A 23,037-nucleotide genomic window follows, 5' to 3' on the forward strand; every position below is an offset into this window, starting at 1 on the left:
AGAGACTCTCATCTCCACTAAAGCACTCAAAACCCGAAGTGGTGACGTGGCTCCAGTGGCAGAGCGCTAGCTTGGAGCACAAAGAGGCTCAGGGACAGCACCCAGGCCCTGTGTTTCAAGGCGAATACCGACAAATATAAAGCAAATGGTGTGAGCATCTACACCAGGAAAAATAACCGGAGCAGGGTTGCTCCAACAGCTTGGGGTGCACTAGCAGCGTTCACGAGCCCGGCACCGAGCCGCGCCGGGCCGGGCCGGGGGTGACGTCAAGGCCGGCGGGGGTGGAACACGACTGCCGAGCCCCGAAGAGCTCCGACCAAGTGGGGCGGAGCCACCTTCGGCCCGAGCAGCGACTTCTGAAGGGCTGAAGGGAGCTGGTGAGGAGCCCGGGGCGGACTGCAAATTCGGGGGCGCCGCCATCCCGGTAGTCAGGGCCTGGACGCAGGCGCCGGGATCCTAGGCGGCGCAGCCGGCGGTTATTCAGGACTAGCTCCTCCCGCAGGATTTCAAACCCTGGGCCGCCTCCGGCCCGCCCCCGCCGCCCAGCAACAGGCGGGCTCCCGTCTCCCATTGGCCACAACCGCCTCCCCCGCCCCTGCAACGGCGGCACCCCCCCTCCCATTGGCTGATCTCATAGCGTCGCGCCCTGATTGGCCGCGGAGCCGCCGAGCCCGCCGCCGTCTCCATTTTGTAGGCAGAGGCCGGAGGGGTCGGGTCGAGGTGCAGGCCGTCCTCAGCTAGCTTGTTGGTGCTCGCGGCCGCCCTCCATCCGTGCCTCGTGTCCCCTGGAAAGGGAGGGGGGGCCTCGACATCGGAAGGCAGCCGCTGCCGCCGCGGGAGCTCGAAGTCGGTGAGTGAGGCGGCGGGGCCGCGGTTTGTATTGCGGGCGGCCAGGCGAAAGACGAGGCGAGGCGGGCACGGCCTTCCCAGGCCCCGCGTCCCGGGCGACACCGAGGCCCGAAGTGTGCTTACCCGGCGGCGGACCGTCTCGCCCGGTGTCCTGCGGGAGGAAGGGGCAGGAAGGGCGCTGGCCGGAGCCCCGCTTCCGGGAGGAGCGCCGTTACCTAACCGCAGTCCGTCCTGTGGACGGAGCAGCCCCGGGCCGGACGCAGCGCGAGCCTCGGGCGGGAGCGGTACTTGGCGTCGGAGGGCTGGAGCAACCGGGTGCGCCCTTAATAAATACTTCCTGCTTGGCGCGGGAGGCTCGTGCATTTCGTTAGACTTCAGATGAAAACAAACTCGGGTGCGTCTTGTCAAAGACATCCATCTCTAGGGACACCTTAGCAAAGAGGCTTCTAAGGTATTTTCTGTGGCAAGTGTAATGATCCCCCTTCCCCGTGGTTCTGAAGAGAAATCTTTACTTTCCTAGCCAGGACTTCCCCTCGAGCTTGTGTGCTGAGGAGACTCAGATGTTGGCCTCAGCTCTTAGGCTGAACTCGGCAGATTGGCCCATGAAAACTTCTGTTTTGAGACAAAGGAAAGGATCCGGGAGAAAGCAACACCTATTATCCTGGGCTTGGCTGCAAAGAAGAGTACAGGTGGAAATCCAGCAATCTGAAAAGCGGACTGGAAGGTATAAAAATCACATGCCAAAGCAGGGAAGTATTTTAAGATGCATACATCCTAACCCTTCTATTATATAGGATTATATTCAGATTTGTTGGTAAGTTCTGTTCATCTTAGGGAGGGTAGTAAGTACAAGCTGGGAACAGAATGAATTTTCTGAGTCAAAAGCAGCTGAATATAGCCTTTTTTTTCCCCTTCAGTTTTTCCCAAGATTTTTTTTTAAACTGGAATTCTACTCATTATGTTTGTATTTACTTATAGGTGACACAGAAGCTGAAGATGGGTGGTGGAGAAAGGTTTAACATTCCAGACCCTCAATCTAGAAATGTTAGTAAGAACCAACCACAGCTCAATAGACAGAAGACCAAGGATCAGAATTCCCAGATGAAGACTGTTCATACGAAAAAAGAAAGAGGACATGGTTATAACTCACCAACAGCTGCATGGCAAGCCATGCAAAATGGGGGGAAGACTAAAAACTTCCCAAATAATCCAAATTGGAATGCCTCGAGTCCTAGTGTGCTTTTTAAATCTCAAGCTAATCAGAACTATGCTGGAGCCAAATTCAGTGAGCCGCCATCTCCAAGTGTTCTTCCTAAGCCACCCAGCCACTGGGTTCCTGTGTCATTGAATCCTTCAGATAAGGAAACAATGACCTTTCAATTGAAAACCTTACTTAAAGTACAGGTATAAGATTAGGTACTAATGTTTAATTTTAGTCACAGTTACAAATGGTGCTTGACCGGTCTCAGATTTCATTAGAGAATGAATCTATTTGTGCAAAACTGCCAATAATGTAAAAATACAGACTATATCATGTTTTTAGTGCTGTGTTCACTGTGTAATAGTACCAGTGCAACTTCAAACAACTAAATGATTGTACTTGAGAGTGTTCTCAAATGAGTAACTTGAGACCACTGAAGGTTAGATTTGGGAGGAATGTTAAAGGAATCTTTTCTGTTGGGAGAGAGCAATTTAAGGTTTGTAGGTCAGATTTACTTGTAAAGATGTACAAAGATTGAAAACAAGGCTGACATTTGAAAGTTTAATGTCCTAGGAACACCTAAACCATTAACATGTGAATAGCTTAATGCACTGCCAGAAGAAAATGTGAATTTTCCTTAACAGTAACAGCATTTTACTGAGTTGTACAGTAGCAAACGTGTAACAACTGGTGCTTGGGGGCTTATTAGAATGAGGCAGAGTAGACCCCAGTGGTCTGATTTCTTAAATGTAGATAGCTATCTGCCAACAGATGCACCAGAACTTTTTCACAGAAATAGTATTAAAGGTCACTCAATAGCTTTTTAATTGTTGCCAGTCCTGGGGCTTGAACTCAGGGAATGGGTGCTGTCCCTGAGCTTTTTTGCTCAAGGCTAGTGCTCTATCACTGGAGCCATAGCTCCACTTGTGGCTTTTTTGGTGGTTGGAGGTAAATCAGGTTTTCCTGCCTGGGCTGGATTTTGAGTTGCAATTGCAAAAAAAAAATTTTTTTTTTGCCAGTCCTGGGCCTTGGACTCAGGGCCTGAGCACTGGTCCCTGGTTTTTTTGGCTCAAGGCTAGCACTCTGCCACTTGAGTCACAGCGCCACTTCTGGCCATTTTTCTGTATATGTGGTGCTGGGGAATCGAACCGAGGGCTTCATGTATACAAGGCAAGCATTCTTGCCACTAGGCCATATCCCCAGCCCCAGCAATTGCAAAACTCTTAACATCCTGAGTAGCTAGGATTACAAGTGTGAAGGGAGTTGTATGTGAAAGTTTTTTAAGTACGGAGGGAAGAAAGAGCCATGTAAATAACATGTAATAAGTCTGTAGTATATGTAAAGTTTTCTTGGTTTTTATCCTACAAGACTATTTTTAGTATGAATTTACAGACTGTAAGATCATGGACTGTTGTTTTTTTAATGCTATGGCCTAATTTTAAAGGTCCTTGTATTTTTAGTTTGCCCTTGTGCTAAAGTGCCAGTGTATTCAAAATTGATTTGGTTGTATGCTATATTTCAAAGTAAATTCTAGTATAATACACTCTGTATTATAGCCAAAGTTAAGCTGCTAAACACTTGCTATTTTTGAGGTAAAAGATGTAGTAGTACAATATTCTCCCACCCTACCTTTAAACCCAAAGATTCATTTTGGCTTTCACCAATTGTACCTGGTTACAGTGTTTGGTGCTAGTAATTTCAGATTTATTTTTTCATCAGTACTAAGTCACTACAAGGAGGTGGGGGTAAAAGGCTATTTATGTAAAAGATGAAATTCCTTGCACAATCACAATGTGTTTTGCCAATCTTAGGAGTAAATGTAAATGCTACAGTTAACCCTAAGCAAGTCAGAAAAATGTGGGACAATTTACAAGTTAATGTTCTGTTTTCTAATTTGATAGCTTATTTTTGTGTGTGTGCCAGTCTTGGGGATTGAACTCAAGGTCTGGGTGCTGCTCCTGAGCTTTTTACTCAAGTATAGCACTCTACTACTTGAGCCACAACTTTGTTTTGTGGAGGGTCTTTAAATTTTATGTTTAGAGATGAGAATGTCACAGACTTTTGCCTAGGCTGGCTTTGAACCTCTATGCTCAGATCTTAGCTTCCCAAGTAGTTAGGATAGCAGGTGTGAACCACCAGTGCCTGGCTAATTTGGTACTTCGATGAAAAAACAGCTAAGTTGTGTATTTCTCCAATAAATCTGACTAAGCCAAATACTGAATACCTTAAAGGAAAAATTTGTATAGTACTTAATGTACATGATCTGAATTCAAAATATGAAATTAAACTTTTTTCAAATTTTTGAAATTAAACTTTTTCACACCCTCCAGTATCTTGTTTTATTTAAACAACATGCCTAATCTTTATTCCTAGAACGCATACAATTAGCTAGAGTGATGAGAATGCTGGCTGGATAAAGGCTAACTTGGCAAGGCAATAAATGTTACTTGGGACATCTTTTTCACCAATGTTAACAAGTAAAAATAGAACACGTGTAAAATTTCCAAGGTTTTGAAAAACTGAGCAAAACAGGTTTAATTAGCACAAAAGAACTCAAATTGCCTAGAACCCTAAGGCATAGTTACACAAGGCATCTCTAGAAGGAAATCATCCAGTGATACTTCACAGTGGAGTAGTAGTTGGGGAGAATCTTTAGCAGCTTAGAGCAAGGCTATACTTTCTTAGGCAAAATGGAAAATAATTTGAAGGCTACATTTTCTGTACTGTGCTGCAGCTTCCTTCCCTAGATTGAACAATTAGCTGCAGTTTCTTTTAAAATCTATTTTCAGTTTGAGACTGACAGGCAGACTGGTAAAAGTTCTCAAATGTAGGACAAGAGTGGGCAAGGCTTTCGGTTACTGAGTAAGGGTAACCTGAATTTTTGGTGGGTGATGATATAAATACCTCATACCTTAGGGAACCAAAGTTTTGGTTAGCTTTCAGAAAGTGGTGACATGATATCCCGAAATCAACGAACTTTAAAGAACCAGAACAGTGACAGGACATTGTGCAGGGGTGCTGTCAGCCATACTGTGAGTCACAGGTAAATTTCATTATCTTTACTATCTTTTCTTGGTGGCCATATGTAAGGAGGAAATTGAGGCCCATAGCTTATTAGATCTCAGTAGCACACTATCACTTTGAGCCATAGTGCCACTTTTGATTTTCTGATTGTTAATTGGAAGAGTCTCATGGACTTTCTGGCCTGAACTGGTGTTGAACTGTGACCTCATATCTCAGTCTCCCAAGTAGCCAGGATTACAGGCCTGAGCCACCAGCACCTGGCTCTTCTAGGCAATTTCAAGTAATATCTAAAGCTTCTTACACAAATAAAGAGAAAGTCTGCCAGGGTAGTCATACCTTTGAGACAGAGCAAAATCTAAAGAAAACCAAGATTTTTATTTTGCTCCTAGACCAGTTTATTATTTCTTCAGCATTCAAAAAAATCTGCAAAAAACTAGATTACAAAGGCCTTTTACTTTACAAACTACTGTCAATTTACATGCCTCACTTTTTATTCCAAAGTCTCCATCGTTAACACGAGTGAAACAGCTTTACAAATACACACGTCATAATAACCAACACTGTTAGAGAAGGCAGAGGAAAAGACCCAAGGAGTCATTTTCCATGACTAGCAGAATGTCTTGTAGATGTTAATAGCTGAAGACAAACAGGTTGTTTACATCACCTATTTATCTGTCATCACTAAAAAAAACAAAACACTCCTGTGAATCCTAATCTTCATGATCCTCTCAAGGAGTCCCAAGTATTGCTAAAATCCCAGCCTTCCCATGTCAAAATATAATCTTGGGACTAACAGAACATAGTCAAATATTACAATGAACATTCTACAGGAAGTGTAAATTTGGAAAGATGGGCTATTAAAATACTGAGTCCCAGCAACCTGGGAGATCTTGGATTCCAATGAGTTTCTCTCATCTTAAAAGCAACCTGTCATTTTACAAGGCAGTGAGGAATGGAACAGTGTATGCAAAAAGCCTGTCACAATTCCATGGTAGGATTCCATGAAGGACAACTTCCTCATATATGGAAATAGCACCCATTGCCCAGGAGTGTTAAATAGGAACATGTGAAGAGCATTAGGTGTGCTATGTGCTTGACGCAGGTGCTTAGTATCAACTTTTTAATGTACAAAGAAACCACAAAAAGTAGACAATTCAAATTGTAACTTAACAGCCGCCAAAAAACCACACAGGTCTTTTCTGATTTACCACATTTAAAACTAGAGAATTGTCAAGTATTATTGTTGGGAATAGTAATATTCTTCACCCCCCCAAAAAAACCCCAAAATACTAAAATGAAAAACTATATATTTACTATTGCTTAAAGAAAATCTCAACCAAATATGTAACTTAACTCTCGTCTCAGGAACATTTTAACTTTAAAAGTGGATAGAGGACAAAATATGAACACATACTTAAAAAAAAATAGAACCTCTACCTTTAAGAACTACTAATTCAATGTAAAGGTATAAAATACATTTTGTAATTCTATAATTCTGTTCTAGTAAACTCTAGATATATCAGTTTGTATTATCTCCTTGAAAATAAAGGTATAAAACCATTTTCAAACCTGATAAAAAAAAATGAACCGTTAAAAATGTGGACGGTTAACCTGTTATTTGTCATGTGACAACCTGTTATTTGTTATGTGACAACAGAAAGACTAAATAAAAAAATTTTAAATGGACCTCCACACTGTACCTCCAGCTATGTGCATTTTACATTTTTCAAAACTGTTGTAAAGATTTACACTCAGTTTCCAGATTTTAAATGAACTTACATAGTTTTAAATATGTGGTAAAATACAACAAAATCAAATGTGATGGGATCAGTGTATGCTAAAACTTTATAGTCTAATAAAAAACTAAGGAATCCAAAATGTTTTGTGACACTATAAAAGTTATTTATTCACTATACAGTTGTGTCCCCTATAAAATGTACATGTGAATCACTAGAAAGTATAATTTGGTGAACATTTTCTCCATTACAGAATATACTAAATCAGTTGGAGTAATAGCTGTCTGCCCCCAAATAATCTAAATAATAGCACCCAGAGTCTCCTTTGTGTTTAATGCAAAGTTACTAATTTTGAGGATCATTTTCTTATAGGTTTGAAGCAGAGTTTAACAATATAACTTATACAGTCACTGCACAGTAAATGAGTTTATTAGATTAAATATTTCTCATTATTAATGGGATGCAAACAACAGAAATACTGGGTACTTACTTTTAAATGGCAGATAACCATAAAATTACTTATCTTTGATACGATATTGGGTTCTACAATTACATGAGGATATGAATGGTGTAAAATGACACCCCAGAACCATGAGGCACATGGTAATGATTCATTAGATTTTCATGCTCAGTAGACCTTTATTATCTATTCTCAATTATCCAGTAAAATGTTTTGTCCACACTGAGGGCACATTAAATATTTGCTGAACATACTGACTAGGAAGAGGTGAGAAGAGACAGGCCCTTTCAGCTGGATGTCAAGTATAATTGGGATTTATCTGGGGAACAGTGGTTAAAGATGTAAACTGCATGTGATATACAATAAACTCAGAAGCCAACACAAAGAAAGCATTTTAAGCAGAAAATACTGGCACTAGAATAAACAAGGCAAGACTTGCCAATAATGGCATAAATGGAACTGAGTTTTAAGAGACAACCAAGAAAAGTTTATATTGGACCATACCTTTTCCCCACTCAATTCAGGTTAAGACAGACCAATAGAGGCACCATAGGAGACTGGCTGTCTTCCTCCATGTTCAGACATCCTAGAGTCCAATAACTTATGAGTCAATATAAACCTGTTCATATTTAGGGATCGGTTTCCATAAGTACAAAACTGAATTGCCTTTTATTTGTCCTAAAATGCTTACTTTCAAACTTGAAGGGACTTCAATTATTCCATGTAGTTTCAATAATTCTTTTATCTTTTCAGACCAGAGTCAAAATATTCGTACAGTATTCATACTGCAGCACCTTCCACCCACCCTTTGGTCGCTTGAACTGCCCTTCTTTGGTTCTTTTTCCGCTTTCAGATCTTTCTTGAAGTGTAGTAAGCAGAACTGTACTGGGTATTCCAGCTGCAGTTTGGTCTTAAATAAAAGAAGGATGTTTGTCAGTTTGGTTTTCTTTATTCTTCTCTGTGGTATACAGGAATTTGTTAGTTGACTGGATGTAGCAGCTTACTGGGCCAAATTCTCAAGAAAAAGTACAGTAGTTCCCAGTTTTTTTCCCTGGGTTGTAATTTAAAAGCCCAACTCTATGTAGCACCTGTCCTTTCTCACAAGCATTTGCTCTCACTTTCAGTCTTCCTTACTTGGCTTAAAAAAAAAAAATCCAGAGATCTTAAAAAGAGAGGCAATGTTTCAGCCTTTAACTTTTGTGTTGACAGTACAACCCAGTGCCAGACACGTCAGGTACTCAACAATAATCTAAAATTAACTTAGAATACTCCACACAAATTCTCACGAAATATCAATAGGATCCTAACCTTTATGATTTCAACTATTAAGAGTCTGTGAAGTGAAACTTTAGAAACAGTATTTGGAAAAAGGATTTTTAAATCATCATTCTTCCTAGGTTTTTGTGAAGAGTAAACAAGTCAACATAGCAGTGTCTGGCACATCTCCATAAAAATTACCAGTTCTAATTACTAATATTAAAATAGCTAGAATTCAATCCACAAAATACCTAAACTACTTCCCCAAAGTGATTATCATCACATAATAAATGCTCACCAACAACATTCAGTGGAAGAATTTTAAATGTATCTTGTTTAGGAAGAGTGAGAGCAGAGTTAATGATCCATCTAAGGAAAGGATAACTTTATAATCAACTGGTCCAAATTTCACTTGGATGTATCTTAACACTTTTGAGTAACCTCTTAAAAGTTGCTTAACCTAAGAGCAATCATAAAAAAACTTTGAGATAGGAAGTCTTAAGTACTCTAGAAAAGATGTAGCTTTCTGTCATGTCATTTCCTAAGTTAGTTGTGCCAACTGCAACACTGATTGAAATTATTTCTAACTTTATAAAGGATTATTTCCACTTATTTAAAATCAGATCAATACTATAATAATTCCAGTTAATCATTATTTCCTTCATTTTGTTTTTATTATAGCATGTTTGCTTAATTTACAGCAAGCAGAAAATAAGCTGGGTCTTGTTTTGATCCAAACATTGATGTCTTAAAGGTTGTACACAGTATTTGTTAAAAAGAACATATAAAAATACCTTTTTAGAAGCTTCTATAAGAAAGAAAATACAAAGTTTAACCCCACAACTTTCCTCTTTGCTAGAACTGCAAACTACTGCTACAGTTTTAAATAGACTTTTTTGTTGTTTAAACTATACATCCAGGAAAATCTAAAAAAAATTAAAGAAACGTGCATATAAATGATTGCATAGCAGAACATGAACATTAACTGCAAATGGTAAAGAAATTGAAGTTAGAAGTACTACCAAATATACAAAGGTTCTAGAATCAATCCTTTAAACACATTCCACAAACAGTATTAAAAACCATCTTTGTTCTTTACAGGCAGGGCCTAGACTTCTAAAACCAAAATTTAAAAAGTAACCCTCCAAAAGAAAGCATTTTCCCACAGTATTTCTTACTCACACCTGCAAGCAAGCAGTCTGAGATTTTCAAAGATGCTAACTTTTACTCTGAAATGGTACTGGACATTTCAAGTCACTTTTTATTACTTCCCAAACGTTTCAGAGAAATACTAGAAATTATAAATAGTTAAGGACATTCCTTATTTTGAGTCAAATACTACACTGATAATCAAAAACTAAGAGATGAAGCTCTTGTTTAAAACATCCTTTTTCCAAAATTATTTTTTAAGTTTCATGGCACCACAGAATCAGCTAAGATGCGAGTATCTTTCAACTTGCCTCACATTAAATAAACTGAGGTGTGAACAAGCCTCCCTCATAAGGAGGCAAGCAAACTTTGATACAAATGCACATGCCAAGTGCTCTAAGCATCAAAATTCAGTTATTTTTACACTACACCACACACACACACACACATACACACACACCTACTTTGAAACTAACTAATGCTTCTAATAGCAGTAAGAAAACTAAGTAACAATATTCCTTAAATTGGGGAATACCTACATAAAAACACCCCTCCTCCTTAAAATTATTTCTGCTGTCATCAACAAACTCAAATTTTAAAGGGAGTTTTTCTGTTCCATATCTTAGAAACCAGAAAAACACACACACACACACACACAAAAACCAAAAAACAGTGAAGGCTCCATGTTTCAGTGAAAAACTCAAATTTTCCTGAAAATGCTATTTGACCCAGTTGGCATCATTCCCCAAGACAGTGGGGTTAACAAAAGAACTACTCCACACTGCATTATAAATAAACTATTATCACAGGCCTAGACATTTTGACAAGACATAAAGGTCCACCCTGAACCTAAATGTGTCTGAGCAGTAAGTGTTGTAATGTGGCTACAACTTCACTTTTGTATCATTCTATCTTATTAGCAAGCTACATTTCTAGGTTAACAGTTCTACCAAATATTAATATGAAATTGTATTTTAATAAGACAATGTTGCAAATTATGGTCAACCAACATCTTTTCACCAAGACTTCAAGCATAAAAAAATGAGAATCTTTACAAAAATATACAGAGACACCACAAATTGGTAGCTGCCCATAACATTAAACAAACCGGACTCTTAAGAGTGGTTTCTCAACACCATATCATTTTAATAATAACCATTGCCTGGTACAGGGAAAACTAACAAGTGTTTTTTATGCATCATTGCAACATTGTATTCCTGATAATTTAAGTATACCAAACTATGAATAAATGAGTGATACATGCCTAGAAAGTATAATGGTTTTTACTATCAGTGGCCACTGGACTTAGGACTAGTCCACGACCTTGATCTAGATTTTGACCTAGACCTAGACTGTGATCTCGACTGAGATTTGGATCTAGGTGGTTCTTTTTTCCTTGATTCCTTTTCATATCTTGAGCCAGACTTATAATGTGTTTTGGAATCTGTTTTAGAGGTGCTTCTAGTTTTGGTGTGAGATGCAGACCTAGAACGTGATTTAGCCTTCATTTCTTTCTTGGGCTGGGACTTGGACCGTGATCTTGAATTGGATTTAGATCTTGAAAAAGATCGATTTCGGTGTTTGAATCTTTCAAAACAGAGGAGAGATACAATTAGAGTAAAAATTAGATTCTATATTAATCAAATTAGTTATTTTTAGAGAAAAAAGTTCACTGTGAAATTAAAAAATATACAAGTCTTTCTCAAAGCAAAATTATTTACCTATCATTGTCGGAATGGCTTCGGCTACGCCGTGGTCTTCCAGTCGGTCTACTGCTAAAAAGCATATCAGAAAAAGCAAACAGTGACCAATATCTATTTACAGAGAGTCTTAATGCATTTAAAATGGAACACTAAAATATTTTCCCAATCTAGTACTTGACATATAAAATTGCAAGTCAACATAAAGGTAAAAAATTATGAACAAACACATCTTTCTTGAGATTGTATCTGTTGTTTTTTTTTTTGGCCAGTCCTGGGCCGTGAACTCAGGGCCTGAGCACTGTCCCTGGCTTCTTTTTTGCTCAAGGCTAGCACTCTGCCACTTGAGCCACAGCGCTACTTCTGGCCATTTTCTGTATACGTGGTGCTGGGGAATCGAACTCAGGGCCTCATGTATATGAGGCAAGCACTCTTGCCAGTAGGCCATATTCCCAGCCCCGAGATTGTATCTGTTGAATAGGCTAGCCTCAAATTCCAATCCTCCCTCCCACCTCTGCCTTCTGAGTAGCCGGGACTAGAGGCACAGGTCACACCTGGCCACACAACTGCTTTAAAAAGACAGATCACTGTACACCACACTTACTTTCTAGGACTATAAGATCTTCTATAGTTGTAATCAAAAGACCGACTTCTTGATCTCCTCCTCTCATAACTTCGGCTTCTAGAACGTCTGTATCTGTCATAGTCATCATAGCGTGAAGAGCTGTACACATTTCTCCCTTCCTTAGCTTTCATCTGATTTGGTGCTAGGGACACAGAGAACAAAAATTCTTAAAAACAGTACTTAAACACACAAAATGACTTATACATTCTTCTTTATTACATCCCTTATACCAAGGAAAGTGAGTAATGTCTTTTGGAATCTGTTTTAGAAATGTCTCATTTTGATGTGAGATGTGGACCTGAATATAATTAGCTTCCTTCCTTGGGCTGGGTCAAGGTTATGGAATATTCATTTCAGGCATTTATTTTCAGAATGTGTATCAGAACTGCTGCTTTCTGTTAAAAATAACCCTAACTTTCCTCCAACTATTATCTTTTCCCAAGTCTTCTCACAACCTAGCATGCTACCCAATATAAGATACCTACCTTTGACTACAGAAATATTCAAATTCTAAATCTGGCCTATGAAGAATGTATAGCACCAAAATGCAGTGATATTTAATTATGCAGTTCTGAAAGACAATGACATAGAAAAGCAAAGGAGAGGGATTCCTCATACAAACCTACACATTTGGTCATCATTCTGATTCAATTTTGTTACGACAGACACTGTCCAGATTTCAAGAACTGGAGAAATTACTAATAACTTGTGACTACCTAAATGCTCTCACTTACAGCCAACTATTTTAATTTTGATCTTTTAGTATTTTGCCAGTATTATGTAATAGGGCCCTTTTGGGTTTTGAAGAGATGTGCTCAAATATTTCAAAGAAATCTTAACACATTTATTTAAAAAGCAATATATTATACACATGTTAAGCATAAGGGTACTTACTCTTCCGATCTCCCTGTGCAAACTGTATTTCAATTTGACGTCCACAAATCCATTTTCTGTCCAAATTATGTAAAGCATCTTCAGCATCACGAACATCCTCAAATGTGCTAAATGTTAAGGGGCTTGGGAAGTTTTGTAAACTTTGATAATGAATGAAAGCTCAGTTGGTAAGTCTGGGACAGTTCACAAGCTCTAGAAAGCCAAGGACATCCTACTTACTACTTGGTTGATCCAGCCATTAACACCAGAGCAATAAAAGCACTTGTGATTTCCTAAGACAAACATTTTGGAAACACATTGCAATAAGATCTATTGTAACTGAACTACCAAGAAATGCTACTAAAACTTTTCTCACAACAGGAAGAAAACCAAAGTTGGTCAATTCTATGTTGGGCACTAAAGTAGAATTTCTTAAATCCAAAATATTTGTATTCATTTCAAATGAAAACACCAATAATAGTTCTTGTGTAAGCAAACAAAAATGCACCTTAACTTAGAAAGGATGAAAGAATTTTGAATTTATTTTTATCAGATATAGCTAATACTATGTTTTCATGTAGTTGAGCACCTTGTACCTTGCACGACTCAGGGAAGAACAAGCATGCTAGTGTCTTTATGGGTATTAAGATTCAATCAATAGCCAAACAACCACGATACCAAATGCACTTTATATCCATGCAGACTGTAAATGCTATCAAGAAATGACATTTTAAGAATTCCTACACTGGAGAGCCTGAACTTCAACACTACACATAAAGTATCCTATAAAGACTGGTTTCCAACTTAAGAATTTCAAGATGATATCTAACAGTGTTAAGTAGACACTGCTGATATTTGATTTTCATGAGAAGCTAGCTGTGTTGTTTTCTCTACACGTCAGTGACAGTACTATGCTTAGTTACTCTTTCCAGACACAGCCTTCTTCCTCTAAAGCTATCATTCTAACAGAAGCCAAGCAAGTGGCTTTGTGGCTCAAGTGCTAGAGCACTAGCCTTGAGTACAAGGAGGCTCAGGGACAGCACACAGGCCCTAAGTTCAAGCCCCACAACCGACCAAAAAAAAAGTTTATCTAACAGAAGCCAAGTATGCACTCAAGGCAATGCTTCAAAAAGGCTTGAAAAGGAAGGTTAGTTTTGGGTTGAATTTTCATCCTGTCCTAGAAATCCCTATATAGGCCTGTCCATTTCTATTTCAATGTAAATCTGAGAATAAGAGCACAAATTCGAAGAGCTAGTTTAGAAAACATTCCTCAAATGACATTCCTTCCTTCCAAGACTAATATTAGTGTTTATTTCAGAGACAAAATGGTCTACACTTCAGCCTCACTAGACTTCCCATGTTTTATCATGGAAGAAATGAAGACTAGTTTCCAGCTCTCTTTTCCCGAAGGTTAGTTAATTGGAAGGAGAGGATTCCTCAAGTCTTAAAACAACATGGAAAGGCCAATGGAGCATTTAGGGCCACAAGTACTGTAACCTAATTCCTTCAATGTTATTTGCATACAGGCTCAACTAATGAATGAAAAGGAATGGTTGACTTATGGGTATGCTCTTTTTGTTACCCAGAGAGATAAAACAACTTTTAAGAGAATTTGTATCAAAAATTAGAAAGATTATTAACAAGAACCAAGCACCCTCTAATGCTGTCCTCAAAAACAGGATTCTAGGCTAGACAGTAAGGCTTTATAGTTGTTCAGCCAGGAAATGGAAGAGAAGGCTAATTAGGAACAGAATAAAGTAGAAAAGAATAGGGATTAAATATAACTGATACTAGTTATGGACAAATTTGTACTTCAGCCACCCAAAACTGAAACTGATAGGCTCCCATTTATTTCTCTCGAACTATTTTACAACTACAATAAGACCTAACATGTAATGCACTATCACTCTACTTGGACTTCTTCATTTAACATCCCTTGTCTCATCTATCACATACTCCTGAGCTGAACTACTGCAAACTCTTGTTTCAAGGCCACCCCAAACTAGGTAAAATCAGATGAACTTTTGTAAACCCTGATGCATCACTAGTTTTATTTTCAAGGTAGAAAACGCTATTATCCTCTCTGTAACAGGCTTATGCAAATGATTTCCCAAACATGTCCATGATCACTGACTCTGCCTTTGGTCTTTCCTTCCAAGTCTTACTAGGACATGACAACCTGAAAGGGGCAAGAGACTCACTGACTTTTAAGTGGTAAGAATTCCTCCTGTGTAGTTCACAGCCCAAATCTTTGTTTTGTAGGGAGATGATCTCATTGAAGAGAAGCAAAGTCATTTGAAACTCTGGGTCAAGGATCAATTTCCCAAAGATCTGGAATAGGTACTCACACCAGAGAAGGCCTTCTGCAACCCACTCACGGCCAAATGATCATGTGCTAAAGCAATGCAGAACTAGCAGGCGTCAGAGTTAGTAAGAGTTTGTGTGTTCCTACTGGCCATTTTAGAATCCATCTCTTTTTTAATGCTAATAGAGCTGACCCTGCAAGACCCCCAGAGCTGCTTCTAAGTAGCCCTTAGTACATGCACCTAACTCTCCTTAGGTAGGGTTCTCATGCTACTCCAAAGAGCCTCTGATCACTTGATCTAAAACTCAAATATGCCAAATTGAAGCTTAACAATGTTAGACCCTGTTATACTTTAACTTGAAAAGCTAAAAGTGCATTTACACAAGACCACAATCACACACACCATAGGCCCACACAAATCGAGTTACAGGTTTTGTCACTACACCAAACCAGAATAATTCTGAAAAGCAACTGCTTATAAAACATTAACAAAAAGAAAATGAAAAAGAAAAAAGAAAAAAAGTTAATTCTGTAGGATACATCAGGTATGACTCCTTTAATCTTGGCCATCATTCAACTTCATCTTGACCTTTAACTCTTTTAGTGCTTGTCAGAAGGACTTGTCATGAGATGCTTGGCCAAATATGACAGATGGCTTTATCTTTAACTTTGAAAAACAACCTTTTCCCCCTCTGTAGATAAAGCGAGGCTTTGTCTCCCATTAGGCTTGTCCTTCTTCCAGCTTTTCTTTATTTTTCTTTTCCCAAACTCTCCCTTCTCTTCAAGCCTGATCCTTAAGAGGTCTTTGGCTTGTCTACTTGCCTTAATTGTTGAACTCTACTCTAAAGGTTCTTTCATGCTTTCTCTTTGGGGTCGCCATAACTGTACAGCTTTACATTCTGAGGTAACAAGAGGACAGCAAATTAGGGGACAATATTAAAGAAGTTTACCTCATTGTTATACAATTAGTTTTTGAGCAAGTGATTCAAATTAACAAACAATACTAAACTTTACTGCTAAGCACAAGAACATATTAACTTTCAATTGACTTATATTAAAGATGGTAGCAAATTTAAATCACATTATTTCACTGATTTGAGTTTCAGCAGCATGGATGGGAATTTAAATAATTAACCATTTCTGGATTAACTTTAAGCAACAGTAAGAGTAATGTGAGTCAGAATTAATCTTCAAAAATTTGAAGCCATAAGACATTTATTAGAGGACAAAAATAAACTACTTCTTAGATGTTACCACTTACATAAACTTGAATTTCAAACTTCAACACCCCTCACTAATCAGCCATCTGAAGAAAGGATATTGAACATAAGCAAATCCTCTTGGACGTCGAGTGTAGAAATCAAGTGGGACATACACATCAACTATAGGACCATAGCGACCAAATTCACGCCGCAAATCTTCAGACCTAAAACACCGTAAAGAGAACTCAAATGTTTAGATTCATGCTCTTAGAAGAGTTTAAAAGCAATAGTTACTTTTCAGCAATACCTTAATCAACGGAAAGGCCCCAATGGTCCCAGCTGTATCCTTGCCCTGGAGGACCTAATATGAACAGGCTTTACGAATCCCAACATTAAGAACCAACTCTAGGGCTGGAAATCTGGTTTAGTGGTAGAGTGCTTGCCTTGCATGCATGAAACCCTGGGTCTGATTCCTCAGTATCACATACACAGAAAAAGCTGGAAGTAGCACTGTGACTCAAGCGGTAGAGCGCTAGCCTAGAGCAAAAGCAGCTCAGGGACAGTGCCCATGCTGAGTTCAAGCCCCAGGACTGGCAAAAAAGAAAGAGAACCAACTTTAAAGCAGGGCATGGTGGCTCACATCTGTAATCCTAGTTGCTCAGGAGGCTGAGATCAAGAGGAGTGACGTTTGAGGCTAGACCAAGCAGAAACTCAGAGACCCCATGTCATCCAATAAAAGCTGAGGGTGTTGGTACATGTCTTTCATTCCAATGCCTTAACTAGTGATACCTGGAGACTTGTGGTTCTGACCAACCCAAGCATAAACAGAGTCCCTATTCAAAAAATTAAACAAAGCAAAAAGAGTTGGAGACATGGCTCAAGGCCCAGAGTTCAATCCCCAAGGAAGGGAAGGAGAGGAGGGAGGGAAAGAGAGGAGGGAGGGAAAGAAAGGGGGGAAGGGATGGAGGGGAAGAGAGAGGGGGAGAGAACAGGTGAAAACATAAAAACAATGTAAAGCAAAAAGACTACAGACATGGCTCGTGTCAAACGCCCCTCCCCCCATCCAGGAGAGAATATCCACAGAAAAAAAAGCATTTTATATTTTTTAATCAAGGAAAGGTAGAATTTCATGGCTTGTGTCAAACACCGCCCCCCCCCCCAAACCCCAGGAGTAGAGAGAATATCCACAGGAAAAGCATAATGTATATATTTTTTTAATCAAGGAAAGGTAGAATCCAAGTGTGTCTAAGATTAAATGCAGTTTGTAGAGCTCAGCACAGAGGTACATGCCTATAAACCTGCTTAGGAGGTTGAGGCAGGAGGGTTAAGTTCAAGTCCATCCTGGGATACACAGCCAACACCTGTATAATCCTAGCTACTCAGGAGGCTGAGATATAAGGATAGAGATTCAAAGACAGCTGAACAGAAAGTCAGTGAGACTCTTATCCCCAGAAATGCCAGAAGCACAGCTGTGACAAGTGATGAGTAATAACCTGAGCAAAAAAGTTCAGATACAGCACCCAGGCCTTGACTGAGTTCAAGTCCCAGAATGGACACATACATACAATACACACAGCTTCTACATCCACGCTAATTTACATTACAAAGGGATTACTTGTTAAACATACGACTTTTCACAGAAACTTACACAGCATTAAAGTCTATGCTTTATTTTTTAACCCAAAATTGTGTCGACAGGATAAGACACCATTTTAATAAAATCAATAGTAGGGAGAGAATAGCTGAAAAAAAAATCAAAATCCTAACTATATCTTCGCCCTTAGATTTCAAAGTAACAAAAAGAGAAGACGATGAAAGGATTACTGTCTTTTATTCCACTTAATATTACATTAACAATGAAGAAGTAAATCACACAAACCTAACCTTACCCCCCTACCCCCTCCAAAAAAAAAAACCCCACCAAATCCCTTTTCAAAAAACTTGCAGATTCGACACGCCATTTGACAAAGTGTCCACCACGAAATACTGAGGATAATCCGAAATAATTACAGGAATTACCAAAAACAAAGCCGCGAGGGATCTGATCTCCACGGATCTAATTTAGCTGCCAACGTTCTGGAGGGGCTTCCTCCACAAGCCCCCGTCTCAAAGGTAAAGAGAATTTCCGGGAAGCACTAGTTCATTTAGCCGGGGCCCCAGCAACCTGTAATTCCTCACATTTCCACAGTCCTTTTCTGGCTAGGGATGAAGCATCATCAATATAACGGCCAAGGAAGGGGACAAATGGGTAGCAAATGCTGGTGCGGGAGGGGGTGGGGGGAAGATAGCAAATACGGATGCACGTTCCTTTCCTTCATCCCGTTATTCCACTACGGTGTTTTATTTGAAATATTTAATGGGGGAGGGGGGAGGCGAACCAACCACCCGGTCCTTTCGGGGCGAGGGGGCGTGCACACTCCGGAACGTGGAGCGGAGTTGAATGGGGTGCGGAAGTCTGGCCAGCAGGGCTGGCTGCGCCACGAGGACTCGGCCCCTACCCCCCGCCCTCAGAACTGCCGCCCGGGCGCCGCCCTCGCTCCGCGCGGCGGCCCTGACAGCGCGGCCTAGTCGGGGGCCCAGGCGGGCGCGGGCCCCGCCATCTTCGCCCCGCCCCTGCCCGCGGCCGCCGCCGCTCCTCGCCGTGCACCCACGGCCTCCCCGCGCAGGCCCGCAGTACCAGCCCGGTCCCTACCTGGTGTCGTCCGCCACATTCCTGACGAACAGAGATGTGTTTGGGGGACGCAAGTAGCGAGACATGCCGGCGGCGTGAAGTCTCGGCCGGGCGCACTAACGGGCTGAGAGAAACCGTCCGCAGCTCTGGCGGCGGCGGCTCCTTGGACGCACACAGCCAGAGGGCTCCTCTAAGGCAACCGCCTCTTCTCGCGAGACTTCACTCCCGCCTCCACTCTCCTCCCCCCCCCCCCCCCGCGCCTTATATGTCTGTACACCGCCGGCAACGGCTGTTTCCCGCGAGATCGCCAGTCGCGCGCCTGCGCACACCGAGGGTTGGGACGCGCGCGCGGCTGCCCGCGTCCCATTCATTGGCTTCCCTCACGGTCGGGCTCCCCCGCCCCCCATTCCGTTCTTTCTTTCTTTAGCGCTTCATTTTCCCGCTTTTTCCTGCTTGGCACACGCCCCCTCCCCAAATCGGGAAGCCGGTATTTTAGCCCCTAAGCTGAACTTGACAGTTAGTACTCAGTGGTCTGGTCCTCGGAGTGGACCGCAGACCCTGCCCCAAAGTTCCCCCTGTGGCCCCCCGATGCCTCGGTTTACCCTGTGCGAGAGGAGAATGCGCGGTCGGTTCTGAGTAAAATGGAAAGCGGACGAGAAGCTGGGCCTGGCTGTCCAACACGATTAGCCCTGGCTGTGCTTCAGGAGTGGGGGGTGAGGGGAGGCTAGTTCCCTGTGGTCGCCCGCCGTCCTCTCTCCCTGCCCACCCAGTTGGTCTCCACATCGCATTTTGGTGTCTGCATTACATAGTGTATTTTTTGCTAATGACTTCCTGGATATGCAAATATTCTCAAATTTGTTTGTGCAGAACCCCTTTACAATGGATAAATTATGCAAGACTTCAAAGAAAGTGTTTTTGTTTTGTTTTGTTTTGTTGGTGGTGTTGGAACCAGGGCCTTGGGCATGCTAAGCAAAGGCTGTACCACTAAGCGTCCGTCCTTTTAAAATGTGATTTATCTATACTAGCAGCATCAGGACTTACAGTGGAGAAGACAGAAACAGTAATAGACAAGCACACATTCCACTGCCCTTCACCAAATGCACTATCATTTAGCATCTGGACACTCGGGATGAGGAGTTTGGAAATAATTTCCACCACTGAGATTCTTGTGGGTAAATCCTGACTCTAGTCAAAACTGGGAAGAGGGGGGTGGGGGAGGGGAAGAGAAAGGGGGAGGGGGAGAGGAAAGAGGCTTAGTCTGTCTCTATGTAGTACATAGCAGTGCTAGAGCTTGCAAAAGAGATGAAGGAAAACCTAGGGAATACCCACAGTAAACTTAGCTACTCAAAACTGGGACATCAGGCTTTCTCACAGAGCCAGATGTCAAGGCTTTGGGGTCAACATTTTCACTCTCACTATGGTATTTTGGATAGGGAGCTACAAGTGCAAAGGACAATCTTTGAAAGTGGATCCTAATCCCTAGGTCCCATTACACAATGTGCTGTATAGTTTTCACCTTGGAGGGACCCCTTTCTCCCTCTTGACCTCCTGTTAGAATGCCTCCTGCATGTCTACAAGGCCAAGTACTATTTAAAAAAATGAGCTTTTATTTTACCCAAAGTTTATAAAAAGCATTTTTTTTAAATCAATTTGTATCCAAGGCCATTACGGAACTTGATACAGTTGATGTTACCATAGCCCCTGCCATAGGCCTGATGCTGGATCCAAATGCTTATTTGTAGTAAAGGAAAATATTATACTATATATAGAAGTAGAAAAGTTTATTTACAGCTTTGGCCAAAACTCAAAGAACATTATTCAATCTGTCTCTGCCTTGCTCACAGTAGTATCTATCATAACTTATAGAAAATATGAAACAGTCCTGGGGCTTGAACTCAGGGCCTGGGCACTGTCCCTGAGCTTCTTTTGCTCAAGGCTAGCATTCTACCACTTGAGCCACAGTGCCATTTGTGGCTTTTGCTGTTTATGTGGTGATGAGGAATCAAACACAGGGCTTCATGCATGCTAGGCAAGCACTCTACTAAGCCACCTTCCCAGCCCCTGTTGTTCCTTTTTGTTGTTGAGTAGTAAAACAAAGGGTTGTCTAGGAATGTCACTGGATCCAGAATGAAGGCATCCCTTTGGCTTACCAGTTTCTGCAAAAATTTGCAGGTACTAAAGATCCACCTATGGAAAGAATTTCAAGGTGTCATACAAAACGGAGAGACTTTCCTGCTAGAGCTGGCTTTGACCTCAGTCAATCCTCAGACCTTAGTCTCCTGAGTAACTAGGATTATAGGCATGAGCCACTGGCACTTGGCCTGAGAATAAATTCTTATCAAAGAATTTATGTATTGTTGAATAATTAATCAGTATATTTGTCTTTATTATTATTACTTGTTTGTTTTGTGGGACTAGGGTTTGAACTCTGTACCTTTTGTTTGGTAGACAGGCATTCTACCATTTGAACCACATCTGTAGCCCAAGTAATTTTATTTTATTAGTATGACATGAGTGAAACAGGATGGATAGATAAAGAACAAGAAAATTATATATATATATTATATATAAACTGTGTGTGTGTTTGTGTGTATATGCATGCATGCCAGTCCTAAGGCTTGAACTCAGGACCTAGGTACTGTGCCTTAGCTTTTACTGCTTAAGATGGGTGCTCTATTATTTGGTTCACAGCTGAGTGCCAATGGCTCAAACCTGTAATCCCTAGCTACTCAGGAGTCTGAGATCTGAGGACCATGGTTTGAAGCCAGCCAGGGCAGAAAAGTCATTGAGACTCATCTCCAATTAACCACCAAAAAGCTGGAAGTAGAGCTATAGCTCAAAGAGGTAGAGCTCCAGGCTTGATCCAAAAAGCTAAGGAATAATGCTGAGGCTCTGAATTCAAGTCCCAGTACTGGCACACACACACACACACACACAAATTCAAAGTCTGAATGAAATATGTGTTCAACCTCTTTGAGGGGCTGGGCTCCATCCCCAGAACCCAAAGAGAATTCCAAGGAGTCTGAACTACTGAACCAGTAGCACGCCTGTGAAGCTAACCCTAAATGCTAGCAATTATGATTCATTCTCAAAACACATTAAGAAATAGTATGGGTAGGCAGGGAACAAATATTTCCTTACTGCAATATTTCCTGCAGGAGACAGATATTTCCTTCCTTGCTCTGGTGCCTCATACACAAGTGCCCCTTTGTTATTTTATGCTTTGAGATCCCAGAAAAAGATGATTTGGGGGTACTGTTTTCAGAAGTGCACAAGTGAGTCCAAATGAAATAATATGGAATGGAAAAATAGAATGGAAGATAGGATAACTCTTTTTTTTTTTGGCCAGTCCTAGGCCGTGAACTCAGGGCCTGAGCACTGTCCCTGGCTTCTTTTTTGCTCAAGGCTAGCACTCTGCCACTTGAGCCACAGCGCCACTTCTGGCCATTTTCTGTATATGTGGTGCTGAGGAATCAAACCCAGGGCCTCATGTATATGAGGCAAGCACTCTTGCCACTAGGCCATATCCCCAGCCCCGACAGGATAACTCTTAAAGCAGTTCTTTCTTAGCATATGGGCCTTGGCCCGATTACAATGATCTGGTCCACATTGCTGTTTGCTAGAATGAGATCCACAGGGTCCCGTCAGATTCTGTATGTTCCATTAGTGGAATCAGGAGGTCTCTGGATGTAGAACCAAAGTCTGGAGCTTATCTAACATCAATCTCATTGGTACAACTGTTTAATGTGGACCATTGTCCTGGATGGGTGCTGTGTGTTTCTGAAGACAATTCCCCTTAGTTTGCTTACTAAGACACATGCCTCATTAAGTGCTTCCCATAAGTTTCTCCCTCCTGTGAGCAGGATATGAGCCAAGTTCTGCACATGGAGGATTCAGAATTCTGTACACATCCCTTAGTCTTTGTGCACATACCTGTCCATATATGTATCAACTTACCCATGTACAGTCTCCTTTTAATGCTTCT

General features: G+C 41.0%; 2 protein-coding genes across 7 annotated transcripts; one reads left to right on the forward strand and one right to left on the reverse strand.

Moving 5' to 3' along the window:
• Window positions 1-666: 666 nt before the first annotated feature.
• Window positions 667-2,982, forward strand: Pnrc2 (proline rich nuclear receptor coactivator 2). Of its 2 annotated transcripts, none has more exons than XM_048350508.1 (3): window positions 667-850; window positions 1,370-1,573; window positions 1,828-2,982. In XM_048350508.1, exon 3 carries the CDS (start codon window positions 1,846-1,848, stop codon window positions 2,257-2,259), a length of 414 nt encoding a protein of 137 aa, XP_048206465.1. In that variant the 5' UTR covers window positions 667-850; window positions 1,370-1,573; window positions 1,828-1,845; the 3' UTR covers window positions 2,260-2,982. The 2 variants fall into 2 exon arrangements, with proteins under 2 accessions (XP_048206465.1, XP_048206466.1); XM_048350509.1 differs by having other exon boundaries at window positions 1,374-1,573.
• A 3,510-nt stretch (window positions 2,983-6,492) lies between these two features.
• Window positions 6,493-19,265, reverse strand: Srsf10 (serine and arginine rich splicing factor 10). Of its 5 annotated transcripts, none has more exons than XR_007211534.1 (7): window positions 19,074-19,264; window positions 16,501-16,605; window positions 12,896-12,999; window positions 11,981-12,143; window positions 11,398-11,448; window positions 8,826-11,263; window positions 6,493-8,180 (listed from the first exon to the last, which is right to left on the reverse strand). XR_007211534.1 is itself a non-coding variant. In XM_048350512.1 (7 exons), exons 1-7 carry the CDS (start codon window positions 19,136-19,138, stop codon window positions 8,120-8,122), a joined length of 654 nt encoding a protein of 217 aa, XP_048206469.1. In that variant the 5' UTR covers window positions 19,139-19,264; the 3' UTR covers window positions 6,493-8,119. The 5 variants fall into 5 exon arrangements, 3 of the variants coding, with proteins under 3 accessions (XP_048206469.1, XP_048206468.1, XP_048206467.1); XR_007211533.1 differs by having other exon boundaries at window positions 11,398-11,451; window positions 19,074-19,262; XM_048350512.1 differs by having other exon boundaries at window positions 11,162-11,263; window positions 11,398-11,451.
• Window positions 19,266-23,037: the final 3,772 nt, after the last annotated feature.

The sequence above is a fragment of the Perognathus longimembris genome, chromosome 7, assembly GCF_023159225.1.
Source record: "Perognathus longimembris pacificus isolate PPM17 chromosome 7, ASM2315922v1, whole genome shotgun sequence".
Taxonomy (NCBI): Eukaryota; Metazoa; Chordata; class Mammalia; order Rodentia; family Heteromyidae; genus Perognathus; species Perognathus longimembris.

Excerpts from the sequence above, each read along its gene's own strand:
- Srsf10 (XM_048350512.1), bottom strand. The coding sequence starts at position 19,138 with ATGTCTCGCTACTTGCGTCCCCCAAACACATCTCTGTTCGTCAGGAAT. Across the intron at positions 11,452-11,980 it reads AGATCTTATAGTCCTAGAAA|CAGTAGACCGACTGGAAGAC; the intron begins GTAAGTGTGGTG and ends TATGCTTTTTAG. Across the intron at positions 11,264-11,397 it reads AGCCATTCCGACAATGATAG|ATTCAAACACCGAAATCGAT; the intron begins GTAAATAATTTT and ends CTGTTTTGAAAG.
- Pnrc2 (XM_048350508.1), top strand. The coding sequence starts at position 1,846 with ATGGGTGGTGGAGAAAGGTTTAACATTCCAGACCCTCAATCTAGAAAT.